Source organism: Perognathus longimembris, chromosome 11 (assembly GCF_023159225.1).
Source record: "Perognathus longimembris pacificus isolate PPM17 chromosome 11, ASM2315922v1, whole genome shotgun sequence".
Classification (NCBI taxonomy): domain Eukaryota; kingdom Metazoa; phylum Chordata; class Mammalia; order Rodentia; family Heteromyidae; genus Perognathus; species Perognathus longimembris.
In genome coordinates, this window is record NC_063171.1 from 60,126,624 (window position 1) to 60,154,252 (window position 27,629).

Below are 27,629 nucleotides of genomic sequence, written 5' to 3' on the forward strand. Positions count from 1 at the left end.
ATTCATGTCATCTGTCCTGCTTTGAATGCAGAATTTCTGCTTCTATCTGCTTAATAATCTAGACTTGTAGTTATGTGGATAAGAGATTCAAAACATATACTTCAGACACCTTCTGACTTTAAAAGAATTAGCATGCATTAGTTGTACAAAAAAGGTTTATTGTGACAATTTGACACGTTACAATGTTTCCTGGTCATCTTTGACTTTCCATTTAAATTTTTCTGAGGGGCTAAAAAGAGTTGGCCATTATAACTAAAAAGTAGACTAACCTCAGGTAATGATCTTGCTTTAAACAGAAAGGAACCTGTAAGTTCCTTTTGGTTATAGCATTACAGAACTGAGTAGATTTTCTTACACTCAATAGACTTTAGTAAGTAAAGGGTGATTATTTTTGTTTTGCCTCATACAATGCCTAGAAATAATTTAATAAACCCAGAAATTATGCTAGCCTTTTTGCACAATTTTCTCTCCTTTATTCTCTTTCCTACCCCTTTCCACCTTCTTTTTTTCTTTCCCCCTTCTTCTCTGCATCCCTCCCGCCTCCCTTTCCTTTATTTTTTCTTAAATAACAGCCTAAACTAGCAATAAAACTTGTACTCCTGGCTCTGGTCCTGTGCTTTTACTTCCTGTTCTGAAGGTCATGGCTATCTGTGTCTACTGTGAGGCAGAAGGAAAAGGAAAGATCATGAGATCTTGTATGCTCCAAAGTCTCACTTTCCTAAGTCTGAGAAGCTATAAAAGCTGTGAAGATTTCACTACTTTCAAAGTTCAGTATGCAAAGAACTAGCTTTTTTTGTCTGCTTATTTTATTTGAAATTTTAGCCTGCTTAGAGTTTGGATGGGTCTTCTATGTAAAAACACTGAGTATGTCCATGTGATAACTTCCTCCACACAAATGTGTGAGGCTGACAGGCCCACCCTCCCTCCACTGTTCTATCAAACAAGTCCATTTTTGGTAAATAGAGACTTAGTTTGTATCATCACCATTTCTTCTGCATTTCAATAATTTGTGTTTGGCAAAATTAACTATGTTCTGACACACCCAACAAAGCAGTTGGCTCGGGGCAGATGCTGCTCCCCAGTGACTGGGAAAGGCTGATTTCTTTCTAAGATCTTTGGAGCATCTGCAGCTTGGTGCACATAGCACAGGCTGGAGGAAAAGCAAGAACCCCAAAAGGTCAAGAGCTGTCAGGAGCTTCTGCTGGGGAGATGGGTAGCAAGTGGACCTGGGTCCTTATGACGCCTCACAGGGTCTGTTGTCTATAATAACAGTTACAGCCCTGTAACTACCTGTGAGAACCAGCATAACTATGACAGCATTATTTAGAATGAAAATCAGACTTCTATCTTCTGAGGCTCTCCCAGAAGAAGATATTTGCCTGCTCGGTAATACTGAGGAGAAAAAAAAAGACTTTAAAGGCTTACTTAACCCATCTCCCTGCCTTATGGCAGGGTTGTAATTGTGTTGCATTTCCCCCACCTTTTCTTGCTCCGTAAAAATCTCTTTAAGCACAGATGTTATCTATCTGTTATAACTCAGAAATTCCAGTATTCCATGTTTCACTACTACCTCTTGGCAGAAGGGAAGGCCCTGGCCAAACTGACAGGCATCTCTTAGGATAGACCATCCATTATGAGCCTGGCTAAGCCCTTCTCTGGAAAGTGTGAGTGTTCTGGCTGACTTGCAGGGGCACATGCGGTTCTGTAGCACTGTCTTCCAGGTGCTGCTGTCCCCTCACTCATCCTATGCCAGAAGGGATACACAAGATATTCAGAGGGTAGTCTCTTGTCCCTTCCCCCATCAGATCCCATGTGCCTGGAACTCTACAACTCTACGTTTTAGTCTTTGCTTTTGAATTATATCATGTTACCACATGAAGCAGCCACCTCTGTTTTTCATTTTGCACTCTCCTTGTAAAGAGTCACTTTACCTCAGTTCAGCTTTTGAAATTCTTGATCCCCAGGCATTCCAGGAGGGCAGTAACTCAATAGATTTCCTGTTAACTCTGCAATAACCTCAGACAGCAATGCTTCAGCTTTTAGCTGCAGGGCCTGTTTCACTGGTGATGAGGTCATTACCTCTAGCACGCTCTCAAGCACCACCTAATGAAATCAGGCCTTGCCATGAAAGGAAGTGGTTTATCTGGTCTTCCTGCCACTGGTTCCTAGTCTGAAGGAGGGTGGGACCTGTGGGATCAATATTTGTTACAGGACAGAATCATTGCTTTGGGACCTACTTCTGAGTTCTAGGACCACCTCTGTCCCTGATGTAAGATGTGACCCAAGCAAACCACTTACATGTCTAGGCCCTATCAGATACCTCTGCACTAGTTGTAGTGTCTTGTTTATCCCTCTCGACGAGGTGGTAAACGGAGAAACTAAATGGAAAATCATGAATAAGACACGGGAAACTGTCTAGGACTGACCTTGGTTTATATTTTCTCTCAGAAAAGACTAGACAATATTATTAGCATTCAGCCCATCAGGAGTTGTTAACTGAACTCCCAGCTTTCAATTTTAAATTAAACACTGGTTGAGCTCTAACATTAAATTATACTCTTAAGAGTCTTTTATCTCACTGTTCCGGTGGAAGCCAATTTTGATCTATCTCATCATTTTTATTCTGTGGTTAAGAAACTGGTGACTTTAAAGCTTTGGGGGGTGTGGGGCTCAGGAGCTCTTAGTGGTGTGGGTCTGCTTCCTCTTCACCACCATCTGACTGCACAGGATGGCCCTAGCTCTGCCAATGGCAATCATGCCAGATGGGGGTGGGTCATGTGCCTGAGGTTGCTGAGGACGGCCTGTGCGTTCTTGTTGGTGGTGGTCTGCACGTAGGACATAGCTGGCTTCTGCTGACTGGATCTCCGCTTCATGACCACCACACATCTTTGTTGTAGGCAGCCCACAGTCTTGCAGTGGACCAGCCCCTTATACCAGGAAGAAATGCAGGCCTTCAGGTTATTGGGCTCTGTGCTATAAGTCTGCTTGTTCCTCTTGATGAGGAAACTGGAGCAATTCCTCATGACCATCCATTCCAGATGGGAAGAGCCTACCTTACATCTTGTCCCTTAGATTCCTAATCCACTACGCCTCCTTACATCAACCCCCGTCTCTCCCAGCTTTGTTCCCCTATCGCTCACCTGGGCCATCTTCTCAAGCTTGGATTTTATATCGGACAGCTCTAGCTGGGCCTCCTGAAGTTTTGTCTTCAGTTTCTGGTTTTCAGTGAGGGCACTCTCATAGAGCTACAAGGGGAAAGCAGAATCGGGTCACTGGAGCCTGGACTCTCGGCCCCAAGTGGCCACTGAAAGCTAGTGGAGAAGATGAAGGAAGTCTAGGTAGGGAATAGGGAATATTTTTGCTGGCTTGTAAAGGCATGATCCCAGGTGCTGAACACAAATAACATGATCAGTAATGTTAATCGCTGGGATAAAAATCCACTTATTCACTTTTTTTTTTCTGCCAGTCCTGGGGCTTGAACTCAGGGCCTGAGCACTGTCCCTGGCTTCTTTTTGCTCAAGGCTAGCACTCTACCACTTGAGCCACAGCACCACTTCTGGCTTTTTCTATATATGTGGTGCTGAGGATTCGAACACAGGGCTTCATGTATCAGAACACTCTATCACTAGGCCATATCCCCAGCCCCTATTCACTTTCTCTTATGGGGCATTTATATTGCTTAAAAGTATGGCTTCCCGGGGCTGGGAATATGGCCTAGTGGTAGAGTGCTTGCCTCACATACATGAAGCTCTGGGTTTGATTCCTCAGCATCACATATATAGAAAAATCCAGAAGTGGTGCTGTGACTCAAGTGGTAGAGTGCTAGCCTTGAGCAAAAAGAAGCCAGAGATAGTGCTCAGGCCCTGAGTCCAAGCCCCAAGACTGGCTTAAAAAAAAAAAAGTATAGCTTCCTGTATAAAACATAATTACTTTATTTCAAACCAGTCTGTATTGGCTTTTACAAAATTCTGCTTAAGAACATCAACAAAGAAAAAGTTCCTTAACCAATGTTTTCTCCTGTCATCTCAAGCACAAGGGACATTTTCAAGGTCTAGCTAGCAAGAGACAAAGGAAATAAACTATAATGATTTAAATCTTCTCCAAGCTCATATGGTATTTTTTAAACTAGCATCAAAAAGTATTTGGTTAATATTCCTAAGACCTTATTAAAAGTACATTAAAGAATGCAGTTGGGCTGGGACTATAGCTTAGCGGTAGAGTGCTTGCCTTGCATGCATGAAGCCCTGGGTTCAATTCCTAGGCACCACATAAGCAGAAAAGGCCGGAAGTGGCGCTGTGGCTCATGTGGCATAGTGCTAGCCTTGATCAAAAAGAAGCTAGGGACAGTGCTCAGGCCCTGAGTGCAAGCCCAGGACTGGAAAAAAACAAAACAAACAAACAAGAATGCAGTCTACCCAATGATTTTCAGGGATCTCAGACAGAACTATCTGACAAGTCTTAATTTCTTATTTTTTTCTGTATCTCTAAATTTCAAGGCATAATCTGACTGCAATAAAACAATATACAACTGAGTCTTTTTTGAGTGGGTGTAGAGTTGAAGCAACCAAGAAGTCTGCAAGGAATTGGTTGTCACTGAAGTGCATTTTTTCTTGCTTACTCAAAACCATGCTCATTTTTTTTTTTTTTTTACAATCAAGGAAAAGTGAAAGGTTTATCTGCTGTGCTAACCCATGGTCAAGAAAATTAAAAAGACCCTACTCTTTTATAATCCCTGTTGCTGTCCTCTTCTACCCGGCTGGTCAGGCTGGCCAGCCGGGCCTCTCGGGCTTCCCGACGGGCTCTTGCGGAGGCCCGTTCACCATAAGAATCGCTGGTTGTGGGGTTACTACTTCCCGATTCCAACCTGTGAGAGACATTAAAGATAAAAATTGGTTTTAAGAAATAAACGTGGGGGAGGGGGAGTAAGGTAGTTTGTGTTCAAGAGTCCTAGCAAGAATCAATGAAGAAGCATTCCTTCTCTGAATCTCCCAGCCTGCATTCCTGGATCTCAAGGCTAATCTGCAGAAGTGTGGAGCTTGGGGAGGAAGGCCATTATCTGCCAAGAATGGAGCCTTCCTGAAAAATTGGTGGTTTGGACCCATGTACTGACTTAAATCTTAGGGCTTTTCAAATTAGTTTGGAATTGAACAATTTCCCTAAATAGTATGTTTTTAAAAGCAAAAGTTTCTTGGGTTTCAGTGGCTCTTGGAAAATGAGGACAACAAACTGTCAATGAATCAGAAACATGAGCATTGAGGCTGAGCTAGAGGCTGAATGGGGGAGGCATGACAATCTACTCTTAATTGGTATACTATTGGTGTGCTGGAGTCCCTAATAGTCCAAGGGTATCATCCTAGTGCTAACACAGCTCACTTTTAGCCTCTATTTCATATCAAAGACTTGTGCCCGAAATTATGACTTCTATACTAGCAACAGAGGTCTTAGAGCTGGTGGGAGTTTTATTTTTAGTATTGCTAGGTTAGGGAAGAGTCTCTCAGCTGATTACCTGTTTAAAGTATAAGACTATCATTTTTTCTCATTGGTCCTTAACACTGGACTTTGCTCTGCTAACCAGAATGTGGCACATATTTAAAGTGCTATGTACAAACCAGTCCTGAAGAACAATTATCTCCAGACCGGCTGTTTTGCAACATTATGGCTGTGGCACTTGAATTTGATGTTTCTGTGGTAGCTATTGTCAAGGCTGGGTGAAAAAGAAGCATCAGAAGAGGTACAAGAGCCATAAAGATGAGGGGAGGCAGGGGAGAAGCAAGGTAACTAGTGACTATGGACACCAATGTCCCCTTTTATACAGATGTTAATTCCTTCCTTCCTTCCTTCCTTCCTTCCTTCCTTCCTTCCTTCCTTCCTTCCTTCCTATAGGCCCTCTCTCCCTTCCTCACCTCACTCTCTTTTTCTTGTTAATAGAACTTTCTATATTGATTTTTTTCAAGCTAGTATTACATTATTTAGCACCAAAGTGTATACCCTATAATCTTGTTAAAAAATAACCACTATTAAGAGTTCAGGGTAGGGGGCAAGGTTGGAGTGGTAAAGCATTTGTTTAGTCAGTTCACTGCACTATGTTCAAAACTTCACTAACTACCAAAAATAGTTTGGCTCATATCTGTGTAAAATGTTGAACATTATGTTACAATATATACTTCCACGAAAAGAATCAGATAATACCTATGCTGTCTGGTCCCCTTCCTCATATTTGTCACTATGATTATGAGCACCTAAACATACAAATAAAAATAAACTGGCTCATTAAAAAAATAACAGAGCTGAGTGTTGGTGGTTCACACCTGTAATTCTAGCTATTCAGGAGGCTGAGATCTGAGAACTGAGGTTTGGAGCCAGCCTGGGTAGACTTATCTGAGAAGTGAGTATGTGACTCAAGTGGTAGAGTATCAGCCTTGAGTGAAAGAGAGAAGCAAGAGAGGCCCAGTACTAGTATTAAAAATAAAAATGCCAGCACAGCCCATTCTTGTTTATTAATTAACTTTCAACTGACACAGTTTTTTCAAAATTTTCAGCTACTAGGACTGCTACAATGACAGTCTTGTCTATAAATCTTGGTGCAGTTGTCCAATTTTTATTAGAATTGTTTTTATTAGAACTGTTTTTATTATAACGGTTTGATGAAGCGATAAATATATTTTAAATACTGATATTATATATAGATATACAGGGAGATAGAGCCATATTGCCTTCCAGGGAGGGTTAATCCATTCCAATCCAATAAACAAATATATTAGTCTCACTATTACTAATTTTAATGTTTTAAATATCTCTGATTATGCATATTGTTTTTGAATTCCTGTTCAAACTGGTGATCATTTTTTGTTAGGTTGGAGGACTCTCCTATATAGTTGAAGTTTTACAACTTTTACGACAAAGTTACAAGTATTTTTTCCATGTCACATTTTGTATCTGTCTATAGTGCTTTTGCTAGAAGAAAATTTAAATTTTATATAATTAAATATGGCAATTTTTACCTTTATGGTACAATGCTTGGAAAGGCCTTTCCCATACAAAGATTATAAAATAATATGTCTTATTTTTATGGGAAATTGTTTTTCTTTTAAAGAAGTTGCAACCCATCTGAAATGTTCTTTTTTGGAGGGGTGGTCATGGCTTGAAGGAAAAAACAATTCTCTAAATTATCACTTAGTGAAAAATTGTTTCCCCACTGAGATGAAATTTCACTGTATGAATATGACTTTATGAGAGGGCTATGGTTTGTTTCTAGCAATCACTTTATTCTTAAACTGTATCTCATTGTTGCTTTAATTAATGCAATTTTATAGCATATTTGAAGTTTGTAGGACAAGTCTCCTTTTACAAATGGCACTGAGCTGGGTGCCAGTGGCTCACACCTGTAATCATAGATATCCTGGAAACTGAGATTTGGAGGATTCAAAGCCAGCTCAGCAGAAAAATCTGTGAGATTACCCCTCCAAAACTAACTAGAAAAAAGCAAGGCTGGAGATGTGACTCAAGTGGTAGAGTGCTATCAGTAAGTAAGCCAATGAAGACTGCGAAGGCCTGAGTTTAAGCACTGATTCCAATACCAACCCCCCGCCCCTGCAGCCCCAATACTGATACTGAGTACTTTAGGTACATACTATAGTGTTGGTTCACTATAAAATGGCAACATGTAACCTCAATCTCAACCCAGGTTTGCGCTCTGCAATGGAGTCTTCCTGAATAACTGATTAGGCTGTCTAGTCTCTGTGTTCATTTTATCGTTCATACTTCTAAACAACTATCACTACGCTCTTTGGAAAGGATCTGTCTTCTCCAGTAATTTTGTAAGTTAACTGTTGGTGAGGATAGGTCATATTCATGTTGGTTCCCTAATGTCAAGCACTCTGTCACATATTGGTGCTTTAGGAAAATTAATCTACTAGATGTATACAAGGTGCACTGGAAAGAGGAGAACCTGGGGACAGGAAGGTGAGTTGAAAGCCGATCCATTAATTTAGGCAAATAATAAAAGTCTAAATTATGTGGAGGCTGTGGAAATGAAAATGAAGAAAAGTGTGTGAGGAACATTACCAAACAATCATAGAAAGCTAAATTCAATTAGGCATGCATTTACTCATAAGTTAACCTAAGCATGCATATAAAACAGAGAGAGTTCTTACCTAGAAAGTCTTTCATGCTAGAGAAGGGAGACAAAAAACAAAAAAGAAAACAGCATTAGTAAGGGACTGACTTTTATTTCCATTCATAACTGCACTTTTCAAATCAGATGTCTCACTTCACAGCTGGAGATGAAAATACAATTTAAGGAAAGCAATTCAACTGACTGCATACAAGGCTACTTAACTCTAACACATACTTATTTGCATTCTATGACTCGCCAGATTCAAGGCTCTGGGGCCAGACTCTTTAAAATGTGTCAGTAAAAAGGAAAATGATTAAAAACTCTACCATTCTCTCATCAGCAAGCTAAGCTTGTGTTCTAAGTACGACTATTTTTGACTTTCTATGTGACATTGAGCTTTTCTAAATCACAATATTTATCCTAATAATTTCCTTTAGTTTTCAACTCCTTCAAGCCTTTCCAGATGAAATAGTGAGATTTATGAACATTAAAACTCAGGACAGTTCCTGTTTCTCCTGTATCTATAGTAAAGGTAGAACAGTGGAGTTGGAGTCAGAGTAGGGTAAGTACCATCCTAGTCCCTAGGATGATGGTAAGAAAAGAATAACAAGGTGCTTTGAGGTTAGGAATGGTGCTGTGGCTAAAGTGGTAGAACGCTAACCTTGAGCCAAAGAGCTCAGGGACAGCGCCAGGCCCAGATCTGGTTCAAGCCCCTTGACCCACCAAAAAACAAGAGAAAGAAATCAAGTGCTTTGAGGTCTCAGAAGGAGTTTTACATATGCAAATTATAAGCTTAGTTACTAAATAAAGCTACGAGAATGGTTATGTGTGTATTTTCCATTTATTTATGGTAGATGACCCTTAACCTCCGTTCACTTTATTTTTTAAAAAGAACTGAAAAATAAGCATTCAACTGATATTATGTATTTCTTCTTTTGAGGTGTTAATGGAGAACAACACATTCAAGGACAGATAAAAGAAGAGAGAAGCTCCTGCCAGTAATCCTAGCTACTCAAGAGGCCATAGTTCTACTTCCAGCTTTATTTAGGGTAGTTTATTGGAAAGTCTCACAGACTTTCCGGCCTGCATTGGCTTGGAACCACAATTCTCAGATCTCAGTCTCCCAAGTAGCTAGGGTTTACAGTGGTAAGCCACTGGTGCCTTCCTTAAGTTTTTAATTATTATTATTATTTGGTGGTAGTAGGTTTTAACTCAAATACTCCTACTTGGGCCATACTTCCAGCCCTAAAAATGACCCTTTAATAATCAAGCCAATCTGCGTTGGATTTTCTTTTTCTTTACCCGACTGAAACATAAGCCCATTTTTGCATGGCATGCAGGAACCAAGGTTGGATTACCTTTCTCACATTTAAACTACGTCTGTTTGTTGCCTTTGTTTTTTTCTGAAATATGTGATCTCATTTGAAAGTATCTCCCCCTCAGTTTCTTTGTAAATGTCCTATTCGTTGAGTAATATTTAACCTTATCTTCAGCTTTAAATTTTTTCCTGTGTAGACGAGGCCAGTTGACTCAACAGTAAAGAAACAAACATTTTCTTCCACTGAAAGCAGAAAATTAGGATTTTTTTAACTTAAGCATGCTAATCATTTATTAACCATTTTCATTTAAATCATACATGAAATGAAAATACATTCTATGATTATACCCAAGAAAGTTCTCAGAAATGTGTGACCGACTGCACAGTGTACAGCACAACCTCCACCGAGGAGGCTGATGTAATCTGCAAACACTGCCAAAACACACAAGAACTAGGATAGCCCTATCATGTAGCCACCAGAGAAAGATTATGAGGGTCCTGGATTATGAAAAGATAAGACTCCACAGTGCTTAAATTACTCTTTCCACTGAGAGTAAGAAAGGTAATGCAAAGGGTGCTCAGGCCAGTTCTTGCCCCTACATAGGTTTCTGGTAGGTGTTTTTCACAGCCAGCCATCTAACTAGTTAACCTGCCAGGAGTAACTAAAAGTGTTTTAGGCATGTCGAGATTCTCTGCTGTCAATTTCTTCTTGGGTGACATTTTATAAAACTGTGTAGAGGATGAGTGATACAATGCACAAGGCAGTAGACACTCCGCCTAGATCCAGAGAACAGAGATGGATTTTCATGTTAATCTTCCCTTTCTTCACTGCCGTGAAATCCCCCTCAGCTTCGACTTGTCTCTGGAGCTATATGGGACATCCTCACCAACCCCCCCACCCCCCGCCGCCCCACCTTTTAAATTATTGTCTTCAAGGGATAGCTTTAGCAATGTCCTGGGAAGGCCAACCCAACCAATTAGAAAGAGTTCTTAAGCTTCCTAAAACCTCAGACATCAGTCAAATTTGGATGCAGTATCCATATAAGCAATATTTCAGAATAGAAGAAAATGGATTTCTGAAGGAGATACTGTTCTCACAGGAAAGGAGGAAAAACAGTTTTCTTTAAGCTTATAGCCTGAAAAGAATATTTTTATGGGCTAGAAGGTAAGATAGCTTAAAAATACAAGGATTTAGTGTTTAATTTTCTTGCTTCTGATAAAATAATTTAGGTTTTTAGATCATATGTTCTGATTTTAATTGATAGAATCCTTCTAGAAACTGTTTTTCTTTGCTTCTCAATACTTAGATCATTGAGATTTGATGACAAATATTGGTTAGATTTAAGGAGAAAGGCTTTGGTTTTAGGGTAAGGAGCTGATTAGAGAAGGAATCCTAACACCAAAATTTCCTTTTCATCTTGCAGTCACTTGAACTAATAAGCACATTTCATCTGTTAGACTCACATGGCTTCTCATTGTAGAAAGCTGTCTGCCAATCCTACAGGAGAATAACAGAGTAAATCTAGAGAAAAGATGCAGGAGTTTGCCTAAATGGTCTCAGGGGAACAGTGAGCTAAGGAAGTGACATGAAGAGGCAAACAGAACCAAGACCAGGGAAATGAACACTGAAGGTTCTCCCAGAGTAATGAATACCAAGAGGTCAGCCTAGAGGGCAGGACAGAAGGGAAGGCCTAGACCACAAGGTCAAGGCATCTCAGTCAATCTCTGATGCTTTGGACACCGGGAGCATGGGCTTCTCTTGGCTATGTTCTTCTACCTTTCCTTCTCTGAATATTTTCACTTTTTAAAAGAGAACAGAAGCTTTGTGCTGGTAGCTCACATCTGTAATCCTAGCTACTCAGGAAGCTGAGAGCTGAGGATTGTGGTTCAAAGCCAGGCGGGGCAGGAAATTCTGTGTGGCTCTTCCATTAATCATCAGAAAACAGGAAGTAGTGCTAAGGCTCAAAGCTAGCCTTGAGAAAAACAACAACAACAACAAAATGAGTTCAGAGACAGCACCCAGGCCTTGAGTTCAAGCCCCAGGACCAACTAAAACCAAAACAAAAAACTAAAAATAAAAAAAACCAAACAAGGGCTAGGAATATGGCCTAGTGGCAAGAATGCTTGCCTCCTACACATGAAGCTCTTGGTTCGATTCCCCAGCACCACATATATGGAAAACGGCCAGAAGGGGCGCTGTGGCTCAGGTGGCAGAGTGCTAGCCTTGAGCGGGAAGAAGCCAGGGATGGTGCTCAGGCCCTGAGTCCAAGGTCCAGGACTGGCCAAAAAAGAAAAGAAAAGAAAAGTCATAGGCTTTAAAAAAAACAAAAACAAAAACAAAAACAAAACAAGTAAAAACAGAACAGTACTCTAAAGTGTACTCTTAGCAAACTACTTGAGTTTACTCTAAGTCTGCATAATTTATCTCCACATAATGATATATAATTTAGAAAAAGCACGAGTCTTCTATCAAATTTTCAGGTTAACATGCAAATGTATTATTGTCATATACTTTAACCAGGATGTCTTAGGATGAATGTTTTTCCCCCCTTTTTGTGTGGTGGTGGTGGTACTACTTACTGGTGATTGAATTCAGGGTCTTGTGTTTGCAAAGCAAGTGATCTGAGCCATACCTCTAGTCCCTAGAAGTAACTTAAGTGTGTTGGCTAAAGATCATTTTGCTTTGCATTCCACTGAAGACGAATAACATGGGACTTTGGTGTGTCTAAACTACAAAACAAAACAAAAAACAAAATGCAAGGAAAAAAACTGTTCAGAGGAATTACTTTCGTAAGTTTAATGGCTCAAATGGGGGCAAGTGATATTGTGAATGATAACCTGGAGCAGAAGAGACTAACAGCTGTTTGAAAAAATCAACATGAATCCAGAGTTGAAGTAAGAAGAATATTTAACTAGACAGTACATGGTTTAAGAACAGTACCCTGAAGCTGGGAATATGGCCTAGTGGTACAGTGCTTGCCTCGTATACATGAAGCCTTGAGTTCTCAGCACCACATATATAGAAAAAGCCATAAGTGGCGCTATGGCTCAAGTGGCAGAGTGTTAGCCTTGAGCAAAAAGAAGCCAGGGACAGTGCTCAGGCCCTGAGTTCAAGCCTCAGGACAGGCAACAAAACAAAACAAAAACAAAAACAGTCCCAAGTGGGGCTGGGACTATGACTTAGTGGTAGAGTGCTTTGCCTTGCATGCATGAAGCCCCAGGTTCAATTCCTCAGCACCACATAAACAGAAAAAACCGGAAGTGGTGCTGTGGCTCAAGTGGTAGAGACCTAGCCTTGAGCTAAAAGAAGCCAAGGACAGTGCTCAGGCCCTAAGTCCAAACCTCAGGCCTGGCAACAACAACAACAAAAACAGTCCCCAAATTAAGAAGCAGACTCTTTTCTTTTATACCTCTTGAAATACTCCTATAATAATCTTATTGTTTAAGTCTGCTTCTAATAAAAGAGTGAGGCTCACCATTAATTCAGATGGCAACCCTTGAAAGGGACAGGAACCAGGAGGTTTTGATTTGTGAAATGACTAGGGCCTCTTGAAACACCAGAGGCTGGCTTAGAAAATCCACACAAAAGCTTTTAACTTGAAAGTTATCATGAGTTCAGGAAGGTACATAATCAAAACCAAACTCATTCTACCAAGTTTAAAATAAAATTGTGGCTCAGGAAAGCTGGGCCCAAGGGAATGAAATGAGACCAAGTCACATGTTTATTGCCAAGACTGAAACTGGTTTAACTCATGTTCCTTTGGAGTCAGGGCTTGACCCAACAGTGATGGGAAAAAAAAAATCTCCTATTTACATATTCCAAATGAAGGACAAGCAGAAGAACATTTTATATCATGTTCTTGTGCACTAGCTGAGCCAGGGGAAATGAATTGAGCTATTCTGGGATGGCCTACAGAAAGCCAGCCTTTCCTTTCAGAGTTCTCAAATTAATGGCCAATGATGAACAAGTAAATAGGAGTAAGGCTGCAGCTAGAGCCCTTCAGATTTTTACAGCTCTTACAAACCTAATCACTACCTGGATTTATTTTAAAATGATATAATTTTATAACTTTTAAGAATTATTCTGCCTAGAACACAGAAAACAAATGGGCATGATTTCCCTGATATATGACTGTTGTTAAGATGGGGTGACGGGGAGACAGTAGAGACCAGGTCTGTGAAACCAAAAACCTCTTGTCAAATGGTATTTCCCACAGGTTTGGGTCAGCGACCCTACATTATGTAACTAAAACCAAACAACTACTCAACATATAAAGGTCAAAAATTGACCTCTCAGTGAATCACAATAGCTCAAAAGCTATGTATGTATGTATGTTCATATAAGACTATTGTCGACATACTGTCTATTGTAGACATTACATTTAAAGACCTAGGCGAATTTTCTTTGGCGTAGGCCACGTGGCTACTGTATATGTTTTTGGTACATTGTGTATTGTATATTTGTCTACCTGACCTAGGGAAGGGAAAGAAAAACACGGTGTAAGATAACACAAGAAATGTACATACTGCCCTACTATGTAACTGTACTCCTTTTGCACAACACCTTGTCAAAAAAATTTTGTTTAATAAATAAATAAATTTTAAAAAAAGAATTATTCTGGCCAGGTACCAGTGGCTCATGCCTGTAATCCTAGCTACTCAGGAGGCTAAGATCTGAGGACCAAGGTTAAAGGCCAGCAGGAAAGTCTGGGAGACTCCAATTAGCCACCACAAAACGGGAAGTGACATTGTGGGCTCAAGTGGTAGAGCACTAGCCTTGAGCTGAAGAGCTCAGGGACAGCGCCCAGGCCCAGAGTTCAAGTCCCATGACCAAAAAAAAAAAAAAAAAAAAAGTAAAATAAATCTTTCAGAATGAAAGTATTTCTAACCTCTCTACCTTAGGAAGGATGCTCTTCATAAATCAAATGGATGGGACTTTCAAAAAAATTGAAATAAGAGCAGTGGCACACCTGTAAGTTTTTTTTTTCTTGTTTGTTTGTTTGCTTTTGCTGGTCCTGGGGCTTGAACTTATGGCTTGGGAGCTGTCCCTGAGCCTCTTTATGCTTAAGGGTAGCACTCTGAGAACACTACTTCTGCCTTTTTCTGAGTAGTTTTTTGGAAGTAAGGGTCTCACAGACTTTCCTGCCTGGACTGGCTTCAAACTGAGATCCTCAGATCTCAGCTTTCTGAGTAGCTTGGATTATAGACATGAGCCACTGGTGCCTGGCTATACTTATAGTCCACCCCCCCCCTTTTTTTTTGCTGGTCCTAGGACTTGAACTCAGTGCCTGGGTGCTGTCCTCGAGCCTCTTTGTGCTCAAAGCTACCGTTCTACCATGTGAGCCACAGTGTCACTTTCAGCTTTTTTGAGTTTATTGGCGATAAGTGTCTCACAAGGATTTTTTTTTGCCTCTGCCTGGGCTGGCTTTGAACCATGATCCTTATATCTCAATCTCCTGAGTAGCTAGGATTATAGGCATGAGCCACCAGCACCTGGCTTCTATAGCTTTTAAGTGGATCTAATCTTGCACAAGATGGGGCCTTGGGTCACAGTTATCCCGAAGTGCTACTCTGCTCTGAAAGATTAAAAACTGCAATGTTCTTTGAGTCTTCAGGTACATAGGTTGTTTAGATTTATAGGATTAAAAATGCTTTCTACAGCAAACAGGTATATTAAAATGTAAACTGTTGGAACAGAAAGTGCTTTTGTACTTTGCTTTTTCTTGTGTGTGTGTGTATAGAGAGTTCTTCAGGTAAGACAAACCTCAGTAATTCAGGCCATAATAATTCAGGACATGCTATGCTATAATTTAATAGGTTTTGAGTTGAAGCATATTTATGTGCTAGTTGTTTAAAATTTATTTACAAAGTGAATTAATCAGCATAGTATGATAAGAGAAAAAAATAACTTGATTTTTCAGGATCTGTTCCTGAGCACCTGCAAATGACTTTAGGATAGTATTTCACATACAATTGACAGACACATTAAAAATCCTAGATTCAAGCCAGGCACCAGTGGCTCATCCCTATAATCCTAGCCATGACAGGAGTCTGAGATCTGAGGACCATAGTTTGAACCCAGCCCCACCAGGAAAGCCTGTGAGATTCCATCTCCAGTTAACTACCAAAAAGGCCAGAAGTGGAGCTGTGGCAAGTGGTAGAGTACTAGCCTTGAGCAAAGGAAATACAGGGACAGCACCTATGCCTGGAGTTCAAGACCTAGAACTGCACCAAAACAAACAAACAAACAAACAAACAAACAAACAAAATCCTAGATCTTTCTGTAAAGATAGGAACCCACAGTTACTTAAAAACAACACAGGTACTTAAAAACAACAAAACTCTACCAATTTAAAAATTATGTAAAATTCTAGCACTTTTCTGATTTAGATTTATTTGCTTTCTTCTACATTTTTTTTTCTGTAAGGTTTTCCTCTTTCAAAATAAGTTCTGCTGTCCTCATCTTCCTTTCCAAATCAGATCCAACAGTCAGAGATACTGGCAATAACTCAGGAGCTATTTCAACAAGAGACAGTAATTTTACTGTAGCAGTTACACATCTCACTGGTCCAGGCTCTGGACCTAGTTATAGACAGCTGGCTACAATATTACTAGTTATGAGGTATTAGATAATTGCCAGGTTCTCTCTGCCAATGTTCTTATCAGTAAAACAGGGATTAATGGTACTCAATGCATAAAGGTTATTAAGAACATTAAATAAGGTAATGAATGTAAGTGCTTGGTAGAACACTGGCAGAGGAAATGTTCTACAAATGTTAGCCATTGTTGTTACTGAACTTTCCCTGATTTTCCATTTTCTCTCTTGTATCTTTTTGGTCCTTTTGTTCTCCCAATGCTTGCTGGCTACAAGAGGAATTAAGCTCAAATAAATCCTTTAGCACCCTTTAGCAAGTAAAGGGTTTTGTTTGCAGATTTTGATTATCCAGGCTAAGTCCTACTTACCCTATCTAACCTACAGACAATTTAAGCTCATTATTTAACTGTCTAGATGGAATACAGCCTTCCTAGATATATTCTTTCCAACCATTTGAAGTTGACTTTGGACAAAAAGATTTTTCTTATTTTAAATGATTTACTATATGTTCCTTATTTTACATTTAACATTATATACATATCTGTTTACGTAAGACAACTTGAAAAATAATTACTTGCCATTTCACATACAATTCCTATATGAAAATGTTGTTTTCATAATGAACCATAAAGGGTTCAAGTTGAGTCACACATTAAGTAGTCAACCGTCTGGTAGAACTCCCTGCATCATGCAACCACAGAAGGTTGCTGGGTTTGATGTGAACTAAGACCTCAGCTGTAGATAGCCACCACCTACTGCATAAAAACCTGGTCAAAAACAGAACCAAAGAGGAGCTGAGAAAGAACAGAAAACTAATGAAAGCCAACTTCAATCATTTCCCTTTGACCTTCTGAGTATAATTAGTTGCCAGCTCACTCAAATATTATGGAATTGGGGCAGGGGAACAAACCAAGCCAAAGCTCAATACTCTGGGAAAAATTTCAGATTTGAGGGGAAAAAAAAATCTCTGATCACACAACTTGACTGTGAAGAGAAAAGCTTGAACTTAACCTCAAACTCAACCAATCAACCCTAAACTAACTTCCTAAATTTCTAGATCCTTTGAGAACTGAAGATGATTGCTGCTACAGAAAGTTGACAATGCCCCTAAAGAAATATGCGGTTCCAGTGGTAGCTGGAAAGGAAAAAGCCTATGCTGGAGAAGCATCAGCACATCTTTGCCTATTCTTTGCTATGCTTCATGGTTCCTTCTCAGCCCTTTCTTCTTAGTATATCTATTCCTTAGACAAGCTCACCATTTCCACAGTTTTATTACATATATCAGTCCTTTCATCTTATAACATTCTCCTGAGCTTCAGATAAACTACAAGTTGAGTATCCATTATCTGAAATGTGTGCGAACTGAAGTATTTTAGATCTTAGAATATTTGCATACAAATAATGAGATAGATCTTAGAGATGAGACTGAGGTAAAACTAGAAAATCTGTTTCTTTCATACATACTTTATACACACACCATTAACATAAATTTTACAGTGTTTTTAGTAATTCCCATTTTCATATGAGGTCAGTTATAGAATTTTCCAATTGTGACACCATGTTAGTGTTCAAAAAGTTTCAAATTTTAGAGCATTTTGCATTTTGGATTAGGGATGCTCACCCTATACTTTCTGCATATCACGATCTGAATGTCCCAAAGTATCTCTAATTAAACCTACCTAGAAGTGAAACCATTTCACTTTTGCCTATTGTGTTTGGAAATTAACTTTTCATTTAATCTGTGTCAGCTAAACCAGAGTCCTGGCATTCATCTTTGACTTTGTCCTTCAGTGGTTCTTTCATCTTGGCTCCCATTCTATCAGTCTCCATATCTTGCCCGGCCTATCTTCTACACAATGGAATGTCTCTATTCAGGCCCTGTCATGTCTCATGTAAAATATTGCAAACAGGAGCCAAGTGACCTGTACACTTCCTAACCCACTCTCTACTTTCTAGCTCTCACAGTGGCCATTATTTCCTCACAATGCACCTCCAGGCACAACCATAACTCCTCAAATCCTCAGAATGTCAAGCTAAGCCCCACATGACATGGTCTCTGCTGAAGTCTCCAGCCTTATTTCCTATTATACTTCTAAAATATCTTTTGTCCAAGCCACACTGGTCTGTAGCTCTCAAAATAATGCCATATAGTTTCATATATTTTTGCCTCTATAATGTGCTGTATCTTCTTTGCCCATCTAAGTTGCTGTTGTTCTATACATATGAGGTTAATACATTTGCCTTTGAGTTTCTATAACACTCTGTATATTTTTTTATTAGAAAATTCACTTTCTTGTGTTGTAGTTCATCTAGGAACTCCAGTGTCCAATATAAAGGCTACTATATAGCAGATGCTCATGCAATGCTAAGTGTGGGAAGATTCAAAATAGGGTAAGTTGGCTGGGCATGTTAGTCTATTCTTGATATGCTAATTCTATGGGAGGTTGAGGCAGAAGGATTACTTGAGACCACAAGTTTGAGAACAGTCTAGTAACATACTAAGGCTTTGTATTTGGCAAAGCAAAATAAGCAAAGTAGGTAGCCATAATACCTACTTATCACAGGACCAGAAGATTAAGAGTGGCAGGGCAAGACAGAGCTTGCAGGAGAGGAACTTGTGCCTTCCAAACTCCAGGTCTTCCTGGTTAACAAATTAGTCTTTAGATGCTACTTCATCTCACTCTCTGGAGGACAATGAGTTAAAAAGATTCTATCTAGAATTAATGTAATGGCTCCTAATAGCAATCTTTAGTCCTATAGATCCTATATCATGGCTTAGGAAGACTTGGACTGAAGAATGATTGCTTATTGACTTTCCTTGAGTGGACTAAAACAAACAGAAATATATTAGTGACTTTTAATTAGGCAGAAAAATGGTTAACAGATTGCACAGTAATTAGCATTGTTCACCCAGACAAATGTTTCTTTTTCTAGGACAACAAACTATTAAAGTAGAGTAAAAATGGTCTCCAGATTACTAGTGCCCCAGATGTAGTATCACAGGTAAAAAGGACAAGATGATATGAAAGAAATATTTGGTGTTTTCCAGATGTGGTCACAAAGCACATTTGAAGAATGATGATAAACACTCAAGGTCTGTAAGGCAAAGAAGCAGAGAGACTCAGGTGGAAACTGGGGATCCTACATAGGTAAACTCTCAAGAAAGCTGCAAGCTTTTGTCATGCACCTAGCTATCAAATGTACTGATTAATTTGTAAGACTGGTTATACAACAAAGCAGGTTGAGTAACTCCCATTTCTGTACACTAGTGGTAGAGTGGAAGATATTGTTGTGCAAAATATTTTTTCTTGAGATGTTAGGCATGAAGGAATCCAAATGAAATGGGGAAAATGTTACTGACCTTAGTTTATAAAGGAAGCTGAATTCCTAGGATCATAAATACACATTCAGAGAAAATCTGCCTAACTAAAAGATTCCCTGGGTTTAGATGATAGATTAACTTCAAGATGAATTCAGTATATTAAATATCAAATAAGCACTATAATTTGGACATTCATTACTATTGGTTTTTTGTATATCTCTTATATTACTGTACATAATTTGTTTAGTCAGGTTCTCACTTTGTATCCCAGGTGGACTTTGAAGTTGCTATGTAGCTGAGGCTGGCCTTGGGCTAGCAACTCAATGCTCTTGCCTCAATTTCCTGAGATTATTGGTATGTACTACTATGATTTGCATAAGGTATATTTTTAGTTAGCAAGTAATTTGAGAATACTGACTAATGGTTTATGCCTTCAGGATGATTTAAAATGCTAAACCACCTGCCAGGGACTGATGACTCATGCCTCTAATCTTAGCTACTCAGAAGGCTGCGATCTGAGGATCATAGTTTGAACCCAGCATACACAGTAAACTCTATGAGACTCTTATCTCCAGTAAACCTACTCTCACCCCCTCAAAAAAAGCTGGAAGTGGCTAGCCTTGAGCAAAAAAAACTCTGGGACAGTGCCCATGCCCTGAGTTCAAGCCACAGGACTTGTACACACATATACACACACAAAAATGCAAAGCCATCTAATATATTAGTTCCTACGCTATACAATTTAATATTATATACAGTGATCAAAAGGTAAGAACTAGGGGTGTTTTGGTAGACTATAGCTCATATTTCTTTTCATGTTAGAAAATTACCATCAAAAGAAAACTTTTCTAAGTGTGTGCACCAAGCATTTTGGGTTTCAAGAGTTTCATGGTAAGAGAAGATCCTTTAGATTCTCACAAAGAACTTCCTAGTATGGTTCCCATTAGAAGTCAGACTGAATCTGGAAGTTGTTCTGTATTTTTGTAAGTAACAAATCAGAAGTAACAGACATATTCCTTTCTGAACTCCCAGCCTTTACAGACAGAGAGATGAATTAATGTGAAAGTAGTTTAAAAGCCAAAAGAAGCTGTTAAATAAGTTGTTTCATAATTCTATAGGAGAACTGAATAGCCATAGCAGAATAAAAGCCCTGTTGAGGGTTAGGGGTCAAGTTATTAAAAGGATGGGTAGATATTTTTCCTTGTTGAGGAAAAGGGTTTTTTGTTTTGTTTTTGCTGGTTCTGAGGCTTGAATTCTGGGCTTGGGCGTTGCCCCTGAGATCCTTTTGATCAAGGCTAGCATTCTACCACTTGAGTGCAACTTCTTGCGCTTTCTGAGTAATTTATTGAAGATAAGAGACTCATGGTGGGGGCTGGGAATATGCCCTAGGGGTAAAGTGCTTGCCTCATATATAAGAAGTCCAGGGTTCGATTTCTCAGCACCACATATATAGAAAAAGCTGGAAATGTCATTGTGGCTCAAGTGGTAGAGTGCTAGCCTTGAGCAAAAAGAAACCAGGGACAGTGCTCAGGCCCTGAGTTCAAGCCCCAGGACTGGCAAAAAAACAAAACAAAACAAAAGAGTCTCACAACTTTCCCGCCCAGGCTGGCTTTGAACCATGATCCTCAGATCTCAGTCTCTGGAGTAATAGGATTACAGGTGTGTGAGCCACTGGTGTCTGGTGGAAAACCATTTTTAAAACCATGTTTAATACTATAATTTGTGTTCAGAGAGTAAAAAAAAACACGTTGTTTTTAAAATATGAGCTAGAGAAGGCTGGTTGAAGACACTGACCATCCTGGACCATCTTCTGCACATGAACAGTTTTCTACGAAGGAATATTTTAGTTGCACAATCTCCATTTCTGGAGGTATGATATTTTTATATTATTAGAAAGGGTCCTAGGCTTATTGAATACAAAGAGAGCTGGCATTCTGTAATATTTACAGTATTAGATGCTGCTAGGCGTTCAAAAGGAAAATGTGCATGATAAAACAGTCTGTTTAGAATCACTAAAAAAAAAAATCATCCTCCCTTTTGCCTTCTCAAGTTAAGAAGAGTACCTGTTGAGTTAGTTTAATTTGCTTATAGGGATTCTTGAACATTTGTTAAAGAGCAAAGTTTCCAAAATATTCTCTTCATGTGAATAGCCATTATTTAAAAATTCCTTATATGGAAATATTTCATATTTAGTTCCTTTAAACCTACTAAAAATAACCAACAACTTTCAAATACTTGCTCAAAGTTTTAGTCCTTGGTTTTGTAGAATGTTGGAGAAAGGTGTGTGTGTGTGTTTTCTGGGGATCTTTTGTGCTCAAGACTAGTGCTCTATCACTTGAACCACAGCTCTTCTTCCATCTCTTCTTGGTAGTTAAAGGTAAGAGTTCCAAGGACTTTCCTGTCCAGGCTGGCTTTGAATCTTGATCCTCAGATCTCAGCCTGAGTAGCTAGGATTACAGGTGTAAACCACCAGTGCCTGATGGGGTAGCCCCTCTTTAACTTCAATCTCTAGAAGAAAACTCTGTGTACATATACATGCCACAGAGGTTGGGACAACTACAGTAAGAACCTTTCTCCAGCCTTTAATTAAATATACTAGCAGCTTCCCATCTTTACTGTAGAAGCCCAAGCATTTTCCTTCTTTTTTTTTTTCTTTCTTTTTTTTTTTTTTTTGGCCAGTCCTGGGCCTTGGACTCAGGGCCTGAGCACTGTCCCTGGCTTCTTCCCGCTCAAGGCTAGCACTCCGCCACTTGAGCCACAGCGCCGCTTCTGGCCGTTTTCTGTATATGTGGTGCTGGGGAATCGAACCTAGGGCCTCGTGTATCCGAGGCAGGCACTCTTGCCACTAGGCTATATCCCCAGCCCAGCATTTTCCTTCTTAAGAGAAATCTAAAGACCCTGTAATCTACAAGGTCTCAGATGCTGTGGGGTGCATGGTGTCAGAGGCTATGACTAGAATTTGAGGACCAGGCATGAGAGATTCAGTTATAAACAGTCAAGTGCTTCCCTCGATTTGTAAAGATAGTGCTCCTTCCCCCTGAAATTTGTTTCCAATGTCCCTAGAATGGATAAACTTTGCACTTCCACAGAAAACTAGGCTTTTAACTATCATCTTCATCCCTGAGTATGTCCTTAATCCTGATTCTCAGAATCTATTTGATATATCCTCCAATGTTGCTGATGGCAAGAGTTTTTGAGAAATTCTGGGCACATTACTTCTCCTCTGCAAATCCTGACCTACTTGTATGTGGAAGGTGGAAAGCATTACCCACCTTCAAGGTAGTAGAGGATCAGCCAGTGACAACCAGGCATATGAAGGCATGAACAGAAAACCACCATAAAACTAATTGTTAAAGAGCAACCAAAGCCAGTTTTTAAAGAGCACTCCAGTTAGTCAGATATAAGATGAAAGGAACTAGATTCCTAAAATCTTAGGAGATGATCTTAGCTTGGTAACTAGTCTTAAGAGACAACCTCCAAACTAGTGTTGTTGTTTATCTTTCTCTATCTCAAACATTAAAAACATAAATAACATTGAGTGGTATATGAAATCAACCTTCTCTACAGTATGGTCTCAAGCCATTTGTACAATGCAAGCTGGTTACAGTAAGCTAATCTATTGTGGGAATCTTCAGCCACAGACCACTAAAATTGGAAGGCAGCCTCTTCTTAAAGTTACCCACGTTTTCACTTCCTGTAATTTAAATTTTCAAATTTTCTCCCACTGTAACCTCTCTCTGAAAGGCAAGGATGAGAGGTAGTACAATGTGGGTGGGAAGGGCTGTTAAAGTGAGGAAAGACAGTAGGACCTGACTCTCAAGAAGAAATGGAAACCAGAAATAGAAAAGCAGAAATCTGCTAACTGATCACAAGTCCGATACACTGCTCTGAGCTGTGGTGACAGTAAGTGTTAACAAGGGGCTCTCTACACCAAAGGTTCTGTGGGGCACAAGAAGAGGGAAGAGAGCAAAGGGAAGGCACTATCTGAAGTAATGGTGTTCTGCTTTGGAGTACCATTGGAAATTAACCGATAGCTGCTGGGAAGCAAGTGTATGCAACTCCTTTGAAAAGGAGGGTACTGGCTCATATGTTGGAAAAACACTTTTGGAACTTAGTAATGGTGACCTGTACACCAGAGCTTCTCTTGGTTCTGCCACAGAAAAAAAGTAATGAATCAAACAGCTTCTTAACTCTTTTCCCCTACCGCCCCCCCCCCCCCACCCAGTCCTGGGGCTTGGACTCGGCCTGAGCACTGTCCCTGGCTTCTTTTTGCTCAAGGCTAGCACTCTACCACTTGAGCCACAACACCACCTCTGGCCTTTATATATGTGGTGCCTGAGGAATTGAACCCAGGGCTTCATGTATATGAGGCAAGCACTCTTGCTGCTAGGCCATATTCCCAGCCCAACACTTCCTTTTGGTTTGTTTACTGTGCTAATACTGGAGCTTGAACTCAGAGCCTCACATACTCAATTGGTTTTCTAGCTTGAGGACAGCACTCTACAATTTGAGTCACAACTCTGCTTCCAGCTTTTTGGAGGTTAATTGGAGATGAGAGTCTCATGGACTTTTCTTGCTTGGGTGGGCTTTGAACCATAATCCTGATGTCTCTGCCTCCTGTGTAATCTAGGATTACAGATGTGAGCCACCAGTGCCCAGCTTCTTTTTATTTTTGTATTCTGGTAACTAAATACCCCTGGATAAGATCCCAGATCCATATGCTATAAAACAAACTCATACTATATGATGATTTACATTTTGAGGAAGTCATTGATTATAAAGTAACTGGAAAGCAATAAGCAGTCTGTTCAGACTTCTTGCAGATTTTCTCCTCTCAAATCCCCAAATAAGGAAGCTTTTCTTAAGCTGTATATACAATATAGCACAGTCTAGTTGCCTAAGAAGGAACTGCTACCTTGCAGACTACCTAATATGCTCATCAAGGCTTCTCACTGCTTACTGTTGGTAGCATTTGTTACTTCTGTCTGCTTCCCATATAGGAAGACACTAAATTAGATGGAAATGCCCATATGCTCCTCACTTCAGTAGTGACATTTACTAGAGTAAATGGAAAAAAGTCTCAAAAGGCTCTGCCTAGGACACTTCACATACAGATGGTTGTTAAAAGTCAGACTTAATTTCTTTGTCTTTTAAGTTTGAAATTTTCTCATGGTACCTGATGATTGAGGAATGGTTTCATAGCCATTTGAAACGCTATTGACTCATAAAGCACAGGAAAAACAACAACTAAATATAGCCACAGAAAAGCCCCATAGGATACATAGTGATAAAAACTCTAAAATCTTCCTGTCAAGTAGTTTGTTTGCAACTGATTTAAAACTAAAAGGCAGAAAGTGTATTACCCAAGAAACTGAAACAGCTAAGTCTGCTTTTACTTAAAACAGTATCAAGTATTATGAACCACAGCCTCTTGCAGAGACACAAATTTTTACTTAGTAATGTTTTCCCCCTTAACTTACTTCTTCTATATGTTCTGGAATGCCTTTGCTGTCAACCTAACTCTGCAAGCTACACATAAACACATTTCCCAACTTTGATACAACTATAAACATATGTAAATAAAAAAGGCTGCTTACTCGGAGTGTCTTGGCAGTCGGGGAGGGAGATGCTGGGGGAGAATCAGACTGAGATTTCCTATTCCGAGTGAATTCTTTACTTCGGGTATATAAAGAGGACATGACTCTTCAGGATGTAGACACTCAACCTCTGGATTCTTCACACAAAGCTGGGAAACTGTCCCTGTCGGTTACCCTCACAGAATTTCTCCTTTTGAATCGATGCAAGATGACTTTGGGTAGAACTAAATAAAGGATAAAAGCCGCCCTGTAAATTATAGTCTTGAGCTCTGAACCAGTCCACAGTTAAACAGAGTCTGAAAGGCGTGATCCATCAGTATGTTCAATTCAGCTTCAACCACAGACTGGTAGCTCACAGTGGGGTTACGCTGTGCTGAGCAACTATACCTTTTATACCTAGGTTGAGCTCTTGATTCTCCCCAAAGGATACTTCTTATTGAGGCTTGCTGGTCCACAAAACCTGAATCTAGGTTCCTGATGACACCAGATTAAATCCCAGAGGAAGGAGGACTCTGGATCCTGCCACAGATGAGTCGAGAACAATGACTGTCACTTTATCCAGATGGAAGAAATACAAATCCTCTAAAAATCATGCTGTCTTCCCTTAGCTTGACTCCACTGGACTGTAAAGGTTTAAAACTGCTGTGATAAATTCAGGTTAAACAACTTAAAAAGCAAACAAAAAATATAAATAAGGAACCAAGAGCTTTAGAGAAGGAAGCAGTCTAAGGAAGTCAAGTTTTCCTAAGTCCTTCCAGACCAAGCTGCTTTTACATATAAACACTCAGTCATACACACATCTTTTCCCCTCCCCTCTCCTATTTTCTGACATTCCAAATCCCTATTCGCTCAGCAAGGAATGCTGGAGGCGAGCCAAGGGCAAAGATTCACTTTCAACTCAGAATTCGGGTTGCCACTTGTAGAAGGAAAAGAAAATCCACCAGTGTCTAGGAACCAAGGGAAACTCTTTGGGGCATGCTCGGGGGGGGGGCAAAGCCCCACCTTCCGGAATTTACCACCGAAGGGAGACAGCAGTGGCCTCAGCTGATTTCTCTAAACACTTCTATAAGGCGTGAAGTTGGTGAGTTTTCAACTTCTCAATCTCTTAAGTAACAAAGTTCAGACAGAAACATCAGCCAGAGAACCTCATGGCCTTTTATACTCATTTTTAATGAGATGTCATTCTTGCTACTTTATAAGGAAGACTCGCAGCTTGAAACTGGCCCAGTAGAAAGGAAACTCAGTGTGTCAGAGAGCTTACTGGTTCACTCTACATGTGAAGCTCATCTGAGTTTCCTAAGATGCCACAATCAGGAAGGAACAAGGTTACAAAGGAGTGTAACAAGTGAGGAAGGAAAAAAAAAGTGAGAAAAAGACAATAATGAAGCTGTAATGATGATTGTGGGATTCAGCACCACAGGGAAAACTGAGAGTTAAGAAGAAAGGAATTTCTTTGCTGGGTGTTGAAGGTTTTGCATTTGGCTTGAAGAAACATTTGATGTGATCTCCTGCACTCTGTTGTCATCGCTGACTCTCCAGCATTTCCAGGCCACATGCTTTCTAAGCCTATGAGTTTATCCCCAGAGTAACAACATACTTCTCCTTGGGTTCCTGGAAACTATCCCATCCAACCCTTTCCACAGGAAATTTACACTTCTTCCTCTAGACTTTTCCAATCTTTCTTCCTCTTTTCCCTCTGATTTGCTGGTATCTATCTTTTTTTATTCCATTGACCACTTTTATGAAATTAAGTGAAGAGAAATAATCAGTTACTTGGGAGTTAGTCTAAGGAATACAGTTGGAAAAAGATTTTTAAAAAGACCTCTGATGCCTTCCCAATCTGAAAAATCTCCCTAATGATACTGGCCAAATTTACTACTGTCAGAATTATATTTATTTATTTATCTATCTATCTATCTATCTATCTATCTATCTATCTATCTATTTCCAAAACAAAGTCAATTATTGTGGGAATTCAGATATATAAATTTTATACTATGGATACAGTTTATGTAGTTAATCCCACAAAATAAGAGTGAGACTTTGTCTATGACCTCTTAATTAGAAAAGAAATATTAGGGGCTAGGAATATGGCCTAGTTGCAAGAGTGCTTGCATTGTATACATGAAGCCCTGGGTTCGATTCCTCAGCACCAAATATACAGAAAAAGGCCAGAAGTGGCGCTGTGGCTCAAGTGGCAGAATGCTAGCCCTGAGCAAAAAGAAGCCAGGGACAGTACTCAGGCCTGAGTCCAAGGCCCAGGACTGACAAAAAAGAAAAGAAAAGAAAAGAAAAAAAAGAAAAGAAAAGAAAAGGAAAGGAAAGAAAAGAAATATTAATGTGAATCTAGATAATAACATACTCAAGGCAAACATGATTGGTTAGAAGGTATTAGGGATACTCTGTGAATATGTTGAACAGAAGTTACAAAGTTTCACTATTCCTTAAAGGGTCAGCTAGCCACAGTTTCCTGATTTGGTTTTCTACAGTTACTCAGTGATTTCACAGTCACTGGAGATTGAAGCGGGACTGTAACTCCCTGAACTCTGAAATGTTCTTTGTTTCTTCTCACTCCTACCTTGAGGTAGTTTTAACTTTGGCAAACTTTTGTATCTTAAAGTTTTAACATATACTCTCTTGTCTGATCTTCTCAACTATGCTAAAAAAAATAGTAGTATACT

At 39.7% G+C, this 27,629-nt stretch overlaps 1 protein-coding gene and 1 long non-coding RNA gene across 7 annotated transcripts in view; one reads left to right on the forward strand and one right to left on the reverse strand.

Moving 5' to 3' along the window:
* Positions 1 to 27,629, reverse strand: part of Ppp1r12b (protein phosphatase 1 regulatory subunit 12B) — a 201,797-nt gene that overhangs the window by 14,327 nt on the left and 159,841 nt on the right. For 5 of the 6 annotated variants that reach the window (XM_048357234.1, XM_048357233.1, XM_048357232.1 and 2 more), the window contains 3 exons: positions 8,154 to 8,170; positions 4,720 to 4,864; positions 3,141 to 3,245 (listed from right to left, as the gene is read on the reverse strand). In XM_048357234.1, the coding sequence (XP_048213191.1) occupies positions 3,141 to 3,245; positions 4,720 to 4,864; positions 8,154 to 8,170 (267 nt within the window). Of the gene's footprint in view, positions 1 to 3,140; positions 3,246 to 4,719; positions 4,865 to 8,153; positions 8,171 to 24,948; positions 25,687 to 27,629 lie in introns of those variants that run through there. The other variant, XM_048357239.1, reaches the window with a different exon arrangement.
* The window catches only part of LOC125359478, a 36,073-nt gene continuing 34,393 nt past the window's right edge, over positions 25,950 to 27,629 (forward strand). Inside the window, exon 1 of the long non-coding RNA XR_007212561.1 lies at positions 25,950 to 26,029. This is a non-coding gene — a long non-coding RNA (uncharacterized LOC125359478). The remainder of the gene's footprint in view (positions 26,030 to 27,629) is intronic.